The 10,917-nt window shown below is 38.1% G+C and overlaps 1 protein-coding gene across 2 annotated transcripts; it reads right to left on the bottom strand.

Annotated features, from left to right (window-relative positions):
- Positions 1 to 2,222: 2,222 nt before the first annotated feature.
- Positions 2,223 to 9,882, bottom strand: LOC138698672 (uncharacterized). Of its 2 annotated transcripts, none has more exons than XM_069824832.1 (2): positions 9,754 to 9,882; positions 2,223 to 5,672 (listed from the first exon to the last, which is right to left on the bottom strand). In XM_069824832.1, exon 2 carries the CDS (start codon positions 5,659 to 5,661, stop codon positions 4,321 to 4,323), a length of 1,341 nt encoding a protein of 446 aa, XP_069680933.1. In that variant the 5' UTR covers positions 5,662 to 5,672; positions 9,754 to 9,882; the 3' UTR covers positions 2,223 to 4,320. The 2 variants fall into 2 exon arrangements, with proteins under 2 accessions (XP_069680933.1, XP_069680932.1); XM_069824831.1 differs by lacking the exon at positions 9,754 to 9,882 and adding an exon at positions 8,765 to 9,267.
- Between the last annotated feature and the right edge of the window lie 1,035 nt (positions 9,883 to 10,917).

The following is a 10,917-nucleotide window of genomic DNA, read 5'->3' on the forward strand; positions in this document are numbered from 1 at the left end:
TTATATAACAGATTGGGCCTCCCCATGTTAAAAATGGTAACATGTGGAAGAGAACAATGACCAGGAGTGCCACCATCGATTGGGAATGATCACTAAATGGAAGTACAGTTGCGCCATGCAATTTATATGAGAGCTATAACGTGACTTCTTGTGTAGTACCTAGATGGCAGCACAGTGAAAGTGATGAAAGTTGTTGCTGTCAAAGCCTATAATGCTGAGCAATCTGTTATATGTGTGATCTGGGATTGTTTCTTAAACGATCAGTAATTCATTGTTTATCATATTGCAAATGCATATAATGTAATGTGTTTACAATTCTTAATATAGATTCCAAAAATACAATTATTGTTGTGTGCACAATATCTGAAAATGTGGATCATATACAGAATGTAGGAAAAGAAATCTACCGGTAACTACTACTTTGTCCTCCAGAAGGCCATATGATGATGATGATAAAATACAGGTTGAAGTGTGTCATCCAACAAAAAATAATAGAATTTCTGAAAATTGAAAAAAATGAGTGCTTCCTACAAAACTTGTAGAAATAATATTTTACAAAAGTTGATTAAAGGATTTTAGTTTATATTGTTCATGCAGTAATAAAATTACAAATCTTTTAAAGTGTGAATGGCTTAACAATTCATACAGTTGTGAAAAACAGCAAGAAAATGCATAATTATTATAACATAATTCTCGTCCAGAATTTTGTGGACGAATTATTGTTAATTAATGCCATTGCTTGGAAATGCTACAAATGCAAAATGAAGCAAAACAAATGTATTGCAAGTTTATCAAATTTGATATCACGAGGACTAAAAGATACTCAGGTTGAAATGTTTTAATTATTGCCTGCTTAATTTATACAATAATTGGTATTGGAAAGTTGTACCTCCCACTTCAGAGTGACATCCAATACTTTCTCTTCCAAGTTGAAGCTCACATTTTGTAATTGTTTTGTAATACAGTAGAACTTGTTTATAGCGACCTCGTTTTGTGCGATACCTCGCCTATAACGTCAAATATTCTGTGGCCCAACTAATTCCCCATAAGACATATGCTTTCCTACCTTGCTTAATACGACAAACGTATATGCGTCTACCTCGCATATAACGTCATTTTTCAACCTCAGTTTGGAATAAGATTTTCTAAGAAACAAAGTATTTTAAGAAATATTTTGTTGAAATCTGACCCTGACAAATTCTTTACAGTCTCCTTCCGTCATAGACCTCTGGAATGCAGGCGGATTCCCCACTCCACTGTAACCTGCCCGAATTCATGCGGTATCAGATCAGTTTCGACAGGAAGTTTTCACTAAGTGCACGCATTTTAACGCAGTATGGCCACTAAAAGAAGTGAGTGATGCTTTAGAAGTCATCAGAATTATTAACATGTTCTATGAAGCTAAGGAAGGGAGCAGTGAAATTGCAACTGAAATTATGAACATAGAACGTAATTTAGCCCTAGAAAGTGTGTATTGGGCAAGTAGGAGACAACAGGGTAAAATGACTGATTACTTCACTTCTATGTAAAGTAGTTTGGTGAGTACTGAACAAACTGTTTTAATACAGAATACTGTATTTATAATTGTAGGCCTTCGTGTATTTTATTATGTTCATGGTAGGCTTAAAAGTCAATACATAAATCTAAAATAAGTCTAATTAAGTTTGTTATTTTTCATTTTCCACCAAACTAGATTGATAATGTGAATCTTGGTTACTACGACACTCGTTTATAACAACATAATTTTTAATATATATTATTTTATTTTAATGTACCGAAGTACATATGATATTTCCATGCAGATATTCTACGTCATCACACGATGAAAGAGTAATGGAACGGAGAAAAATTCTCTCCGGCGCCGGGATTTGAACCCGGGTTTCAGCTCTACGTGCTGACACTTTATCCACTAAGCCACACCGGATTCCACCCCGGCATCGAACAGAATCATCTCAGTTTTAAGTTCCAACTCTTGGGTTCCCTCTAGTGGCCGCCCTCTGCACTACATCATAGATATCTATGAACCTAGGACCGAAGTCCGTCGGATCCCGGCCAACTAGTCACTCATTACGAGTGCACCTCAGCACATGTGTGGACTTCAGTCCTAGGTTCATAGATATCTATGATGTAATGCAGAGGGCGGCCACTAGAGGGAACCCAAGAGTTGGAACTTAAAACTGAGCTGATTCTGTTCGACGCCGGGTGGAATTCGGTGTGGCTTAGTGGATAAAGTGTCAGCACGTAGAGCTGAAAACCCGGGTTCAAATTCCGGCGCCGGAGAGAATTTTTCTCCGTTCCATTACTCTTTCATCGTATAATTTTTAATGTCCCTTGGATGTCGTTATAACCAAGTTGTACTGTATTTCTATCCCTCCTTACTCCTCGCATGTACAACTCTGCCTGTATTTCAAGTAAGATTAGTTGAAATGAGTGACAAATGAATTTTATGAACTGATATGAACACTGCAATAATAAGAGTAAATCTCTGTCACTAGCCGCTCAGACACAATTGGCACAATTGTATGTAAGAAATCTCTTCATTGTACAAATTCTCTTTGGCGTTCAAGAAATCTCACTCATAAAATGTTTTTACAGAAATGTTAACATATTACTGTTCAATACTTCACAAAGCTTCCAGCAGTTTTTTCAAAATAAACTCTCTGCTGTGAGCAAAACTGTAATGTTCTTGTACATAACAGGAGTTCAGTTAAATGCACACTCACACAACCTAATAGGAACATTGTTAGAGAAGCATGGAGTAGTTCAGCTTGTCCAGGCAGCCTCTGTGATTGGTTACGGCAGTTAGAGTAGGGTGGCTGTCACAGCTGCGTGTAAATAATTAAACTGGATGATTGCTAGAGATGTGTAGTTCTCGCAAACTACAGAGTCGCGAAATAATTTTTACCTAATAAAAAGAAACATTTTATTGTCAAAATATCGTAAGTTTAAACTGGCGAAATAAAACGAAATTTTGTGTATATGGGAAATGTTTGTTTTTAGCACGAAATTATTCGAAAACACTATTTTTAAGAGGAACTTTGATTTTTTTTTTTACGAAATTTTAATGTATAATCACCAGAGAAGAATATTAATGTGCAGAATTTTGGATTTAACATTCAAACCCTACTTCAACGCAGAATTTTGAATCTTATATTCAAAACGGATTGCATACGACTTTATATACAAATATAAAGTAGAAATAGCTTGAATGTTTCATGGTGTCAATTAATATTACTCAACCACAGAATGGCATATATATTATTTTAATGTACCGAAGTACATATGATATTTCATGCAGATATTCTGCGTCATCATACGATGAAAGAGTAATGGAACAGAGAAAAATTCTCTCTGGCGCTGGGATTTGAACCCGGGTTTTCAGCTCTATGTGCTGATGCTTTATCCACTAAGCCACACCGGATACCTACCCCGGCGCCGGACAGAATCCCGGCCAACTAGTCACTCATAACGAGTGCACCTCAGCACATGTGTGGACTTCAGTCCTACATTCATAGACATCTATGACGTAGTGCAGAGGGCGGCCACTAGGGGGAACCCAAGAGTTGGAACTTAAAACTGAGATGATTCTGTCCGGCGCCGGGGTGGGTATCCGGTGTGGCTTAGTGGATAAAGCATCAGCACGTAGAAATCCCGGCGCTGGAGAGAATTTTTCTCCGTTCCATTACTCTTTCATCACAGAATGGCAGACTGTTACAGAATTTTCTCTAAACACAATATAAGTGCCGATAGAAAACTGTAAGTGTTGTTAAAATGTAGGCTATAAAGAACTTAACATTTCCTCGACAATAGAGACTTCTAGTCTTTGTAGGAATATACAGTAATGTATTTAGCACGAAGAGAGTCGAAAAGTTTTAATTTTTAAATGTGAGATAACAAGGAATTTATGCAGATCTTTATACCGAAATTTGATATTTTTATTCGCAATAAAATAGGATATAGCCAGGCTACATGCAAAACCTAGCGAGTCGTGAATGATATCATTGATCTACATAACTTGAACCTCACTCCAGTCTGACTGCCAGGAAAATTTGGTTTCTGCACATTATGAAATGTATGTTGCTTGGCTGTACCTCTGTAACAGCTGAACTAGTCATACTTATTTGAAGATTTCAAAACGAGTTATTTTACGAGAGAATGCCACCCTAGCATTGAACCCTGAGTGCGAGGATCAGGAACTCTTCTGTTGGGTTGCAGGAGGCAGGCACTCTTCCTCTCCCCCCACCCTATCTGCTGGTTGTTTTGAGCAAATGAGTTCTTCAGCTTGAAGCACGTCGTGCTCCTGGTATTAGCTGTGACGTGTCATTCTACACGCGTGATAAATGGATATTGTGTCACATTTAGTCGTGCCTTGTTGACTATCTGATTGTAAGGCTCTGTGATTGGATAGCTCATTTGGAGCAGCACTTTCCGATCCTGCAGGAGGTGGACCGCTATGACAACCGCATGCCGCTTGCCAAACTGGATGATCGCACCGGCTTGCATCCCAATATTGACATTCAGCTGCTGCAGGCGGGGCAGGGCCACCAGACGATTCAACAGTTTGGGGGTCGAGGAGCAGGGCATGTAGAGTCTCTTGAGGTTGATGCAGCGGGATACAATGCGCTCTGCCAAGCCCTCGTGCCTCACCATCAGCACGAGGCAGCGTATGGACGGCAACTGAGGCAGAGAATGTTGAGAGTCGCGCGAGTCCCAGGAAATGAAGTGGAGGCAGCGAAGCGCGGGGCAGAGCTCTGCAATGACTGCCAGGTCCGCGTCTTCCACGTCGCTAAGTTCGAGGTGGTCCAGTGAGAAGCATGCGGCTCGCAGCAGCTGGTGAACTACATCGAATCTGCAGTGCTCCAGTGACAGTCTGCGCAGGTGCTTCAGTTGCTGGAGTGGCAGGAGACTGCAGGGATCGTGACCGGACAGTGACAATGACTGGAGGTCCGGAAAGCGCTGTGCCAGGATGAGGAGATGAGAGGGGCCAAAATTTGAACAGGCAAAGCCATGCAAGGACGGAGATAGACCTTCCAGAAGTGTGTTGAGGCCGTCTGTTGTAATGCGTGTGTAAGACACGTTCAGCTCTTGTAGCTCTTGCAGCTGCAGAATGGCCGGCACAGCTGCGTCTGTCACATAAGAGTACCGCACGTTGAGGATGCGAAGTCGCGGGCTGGACAGCACCAGCCTCTGTATCACAGAATCGTCGCAGTTGCGCAGATGCAGCTCCTCCAGGGAAGCAGGGAGGTGCGGCACAGTGGTGTGGGCAGAGACGCTGTAGCGCACCACTCGTAGCTTGGGCAACTGGTGCAGTGCCCCCAGCACATTGCACGGCAGGTGGTAGTAGCGGTCCAGCATGTTGAAGTGCAGAACATCCCGTGTGTCTTCGAGGCGAGTGAGTTCCGGGTGGAGGATAGAGCACGCTACGGCTGTCGCCACGTCCTTCTCCCCAAACACTGTTCTGACGTGATGCAGCAGCTTTGCTGTCAGGCTGTTGGCGAGTGTTGGAGCCACCTGCTGCACTGACTCCTGCAGGTATGTGCACACTTGCTGCAGGTCAGCCTTTGCCTTGCTGTCCAGCAACTTCAGTGCACGTGATATGCTCTGTCCAAACGCCTCTATTGCCAGATTGGTGAGGCGGTCTGGGTAGGAAAGGTCTTCCATACTGCATACAGCTGCGTTATACAAACGACATATTAAAATCTTTAAAATATTTCTAACACCATCTGAGGCGCACAGTTCCAAAACCCTCTAAATCCACTTTTTCACTAAAATTATTTTTTTTATCCCTTTATAGTAAGGATTAATGCACTCTATTGACCTATATATTAATAATGCTCAGAATAGCTCTACATATAGTGAAAAAAGTCATTTGAAAAATAGTTACTTTTCCAATATCCTCTAAATAAAGATTGAGTTCCAAAACCCACTAAATACAAAAAGGAACATTAATTTTTGGCAATATGGTTTATAATATTTATATGAAAAATTATATTTATGTTTTCTACTTTCAAGTTAAGTTCACCAGAAAAAAATCAGTCATTTCAAAATAAAAACAAAAGCAGTGAAAGTTTTTTTTGTTTCCTGAAAAATTTGCTCAAATCGATTTAGAGGGTTTTGGAAGTGCACGCCTCATCTGTGCTCAGACGACCTTCAACTACATATGAACTACATTATTGACAAAATAATTAAAATTAACGATTATCTCCATTCAATTTGGACATGAACACAAATTTCGACTTAAACTAAATTCAGAAAAAACATAGACAATAGTTGTGGATCATCATTACTAACTTCAATGTCTGCATTAAAGCTGTTTTTCATAAACAAAGAGTTTCTACAAATTATCGATTTTGTGCTATGGTAAATATACGAATACAATATAAATTTATCTCAATGTTTACTTCATTAAGAGTATAACATTTTTACAGTTAAGAGAATGAGAATTCGGCCAAGCTTCCATATCATCTACACCACACATGGGACTGAAGTGTGATTTAAGTTTCTCTATGGTTTAGATGGGTTAAATGATAGGATAGCTGAGTGACATTAAGCCGAGGTATGTGACAACTGATAAGGTTAGTGGGTTAGTTCAGGGGATTTTTAAGTGATTATGAGGCCAAGGAGTGTGAAAATTATTTAAGTAGTTTTTCTGTCCCATGTGGATTGTATTATTATATTGTATTTATTTACATTTCATGGTATTCATACATTGCTTCACAGTTAGAATATGGAACATATAAAAAATCTTAATAGTAGGCTATTACAAAGTCTAGACCCTTGTGGTGGCACGTAGAGCTGAAAACCCAGGTTCAAATGCTGGTGCCGAAGAGAATTTTTCTTTGTTCCACTCATCTATCATCATACTAAACTTAGTTTGGGAGTAATTTCTTTAATATGATTTTTCCAGTTTAATGTATTATCGATTTGTAAGCCAAGAAATTTGGATGTTGTTTCTAATAGTGATCTGTTGTTAATTGTTGCACTTGAAATTTGCGAGATTGAATTTGGGCAGGATTTAAATTGTATTATGTTAGTTTTGTTACAGATTGGCTGAGAACCAATCACATATTTTGAGGAGAATTGCCTCTATTGAAGATTGGAATGTGTTGGGGTTATTGGCTGTAATTACTATACTTGTGTCCTCTGCAAATAATATGGGATGACCTACCCGTACATCTTTTATTAGAGAGACAAGATCATTTACGAACACTAGATAATATAGTATGGGGGGGGGGGATAGCGAAGTTTCACCGAAAATTCGTATAGGCCTACTTCCATTTCAGTGGAATTTCCATCACTCCAGTGCATACAATTACGCATGTTGACCGCCAAGCAATTCTAAAGTTGCATCTACACAGTTCACAGTGCGCATACACATACAATGTGGGAAGAATAATGAAAAAAGCAAGTTTAAAACGCGTGTTCAAGTAAGATGCATGAACATTTTGTGTCTACATGGTACTGTTATGCCGTTTTGAAGGTCATCTTCCTACAGGGTGAAGAATAAGTTTGGAATATTGCTAATAACTTTTTTAAATTTTACTTTTACAAAAAAAAAAAGTTTTATAGAAAAGCTGTTTGAGATAGACCATACAATATGATACCAGTGTTCCAAAAAAGTTAGTTACTCAGGTATGCAAAGTGTGACAGTAAACTTTTATTTTTTTAAATGGCATCCTATATTAAAATTTACATATTCCGAATCTCCATTAAATTGTACGTATGAATACGTAGAAATTCTACTCATTCATCAGTTTCATGTCTTTTAACAATTTATTGAACTCCTTTCGTGGACTTTATACTTGAGGCAAATAAGTTAAATATGTAAAATCATGTTGAGTAGGCCACGAAAATAAACAAAACACTGTGACTACCAAACCTGACAACAGATGCTCAAAATGAGAATCATTCACAGCTAAACAATATCCCAGTCTATCACGGAAATAGTCCCTAGTCTTTCTTACAGTATGACTGACTATTCCATCTCATATTTACAATAGACTGTTTTCGTGATAGACTTGGACATTGTTTGGCTGTGAATGGTTCTCATTTTGAGCATATTTGGTAAAATTTGGTTAGTCATCGTGTTTTGTTTACTTTGGCCGACTCAACATGATTTTACGTACCTTAAGGTCTTACTTTAATATTGTAGCCTACCGGTATATCGCCCATTTATATTGTGTGTTTTCTTTAACAATAAGTTTAATTTTTCATCAGATTTTAATTGTGGGCGAGAATTTCGTGTTAGATACATTCAGACTTAAAGACCGAATATCAACATTTTGCAGTTCAGGCATAAGCTACTTAGGCCTAACAATAATGTTAGAATGACATAGACAACAATTGGTTCCAATATTTTTTTCAATATCATCTCATCTTATCATTATTCAGATATACAGAGTCAAGGATAATGTGATTTAAAATTATAGTTATTTTAGAAAATTATCGCAGCCCCAGAAGACTATAAAAAAATTAATACGAGAAACAAACGTACGCTGTAGGCCTACGTAAATACGTAGATATTGGCTATAATTACGAATGTTTTTGTTTCATAATGTGGCAATTTTTATAAAATGCCACTCTTTCAAACGGTATTAGGAGCCGATTAATATTTCACGAAATTATAATTCTACCGGGACAATGAATGATTATGCAATAACAATATTAAAGTATTTTTTGCTAATTGTCGCTGTAGCTTATACATGCGTTGTCACTCGTTAAACACTACTTGTATTTCAGAAAATTAAAATCTAGTCCAAGGTACCTGATTTTATTAATCTCTTGGGGGATCTGTTGATTAAATGAAGTCAAAGTTCAGACTGAATGGAAATTAAAATATTCTTCATTAGGATTTTTTGTAACAAATCACGTGTATTCATGGCCTATTTGATACTTATGCCTACCGCAGAATTGTTAATTATTTTTAAAGTATGTACCGGTACTGTATGTTTGGTCATTTATGCAATTTTTCGAAATTGTGGAAAATAGAAATTTCACCCCTCACCCCCTTAAATTATGTCACAGGGAGAATGAAATTTCTCCTTCAGTCATTGAATCATATCACGTCATGCGGTCTTTTGTTCTAGCCTACAATTGGGATTGCCTTTCCCAATCCCATCTGAGCATTTATTCTCAAAGGTAACAGAGCCCCTTCAGTAAACACGTCTCTTTCGGTGTCAGTCTGTACTTCTGATTTCAGATATCTTACTGTTGGTCTCAGACATAACCAGAAATCTTATCATGCTGTTAAGCTTCAATTTTTTTTATCCTTTAATTAATAGTAACTTGACTTGCAGCTAAGAGCTCTGTAGTAAATTGTTTAGATGTATATTCTTTTTAAATTATGGAATTTTGTTACGGCGAAATATTAGTGGTTCCAAGGATGTAGGCTACTCGTATTACAAAAGAAGGCAATCAGAATTAGAACTTCGTTTCTAGCTACTGCATCATGTAGACAATTATTGGTGAAGGAAGATCTTTCAATTTCGACTGTCTCATCTGTGTAGGCCTACTACATCTACAAGTACATAAATCACGTTTACGTAAGTAAACGGAAATCAGATGTGTTTGGTCATTAGGCCTATATTAGAATAAGATCTAATTTTTAGTAACATTCATTTGTAGACAAAAACAGAGAATATATTTCTATATTAATCTGTGTAAAATAGTAGGCCTACCTAATACAGAGTACCAATTTTAAAGGTTCTGTTAAAAGATTCTTTAAATTCTTGATTACACTCTTTTAACACTTACATCTCACGGATGAACTATAAAGACTGAAACTAGCGCACAGTTAGTTCTGCTGATTTCGGAAGTGAAAATCCGCCATTACACCACCATAGATTCATTCATGACACTACCCCTAGATAATGCACTACCTTATTACAGACCAGTACTGACAACATCACAAAACAAAAAATCACCAGCCTTTGATCATGGCTTGAAAATCCTGCACAGATTCGTAATATACAAAGGCATAATAAAAGCATAAAGTAACCTAACTTGTCATAGATTCGTATATCCAAGGCGTAGCGTGAAACTTTCGTATATCACCAAAGTTATGTTGGTGTGTCTGAGGAGAGAGCTGTAAACATTTGAATGTATACAAGCTGAGTACGAGGAACTGTCTCTGCGCTAGAATCATTTCAAGGTAAAAATTGTTTCGGGGCCGGGTATCGAACCCGGAACCTTTGGCTGAGCGCGTCAACGCTCTACCGACTGAGCTACCCAGGAACTCTACCAGACCCAGGCTCAATTATCCCTTTTTTATCCACATACCCGAAGTGGGTTTGCAAGATGTCTGAGACCCAGCATTGAGTCTGGGTCTGGTAAAGCTCCTGGGTAGTTCAGTCGGTAGTTTGTTGGCGCGCTCAGCCAAGGTTCTGGGTTCGATACCCGGTCCCGGAACAATTTTTCTCTTAAATTATTCAAGTCAGTTTCATAGGGAGCTATACCTGAAAGCCAGATTTGTATAAATCTGTGCTAGTTTAGCCCTATGAAGTTATTTAAATTAAATAACAACTTCACTTTGTTAATGTTTAAATTGTGGTGTTATTTTACCTGATTGTTTTCGATGTAATTTCTATCATCCTCTGAATTGTAACAAGTTCTCGCATTATCTTCTGGCTTCCTTTATGATGGATAATTGATGATCGGTAGTGTTGTATGGGAAAGGGTGTGTGTTCTGAAATTCAATTGGGTGATGAGGATGTGTTGTGGGTGTTTTTTTGTGTGTAAAAATTTCGTACTGTTCTAGGGTATCAGATTTCTGATGTTTTGGTTGAATGTTTTCATGTGAGTTTCTATGTTGCTGCAGTTGTGCTTTGGGTTTGTGATTTGTTCTGCATAGGTTGAATTGTAGAGTGACTTAGTTATGGTTGTGATATGTTCCTTGTAACATGTTTGAAAGATCTTCCA

This window comes from Periplaneta americana, chromosome 4 (assembly GCF_040183065.1).
Source record: "Periplaneta americana isolate PAMFEO1 chromosome 4, P.americana_PAMFEO1_priV1, whole genome shotgun sequence".
Taxonomy (NCBI): Eukaryota; Metazoa; Arthropoda; class Insecta; order Blattodea; family Blattidae; genus Periplaneta; species Periplaneta americana.

What these genes read in the sequence shown, in the direction of transcription:
- LOC138698672 (XM_069824832.1), bottom strand. Translation starts at nt 5,661, where the DNA reads ATGGAAGACCTTTCCTACCCAGACCGCCTCACCAATCTGGCAATAGAG.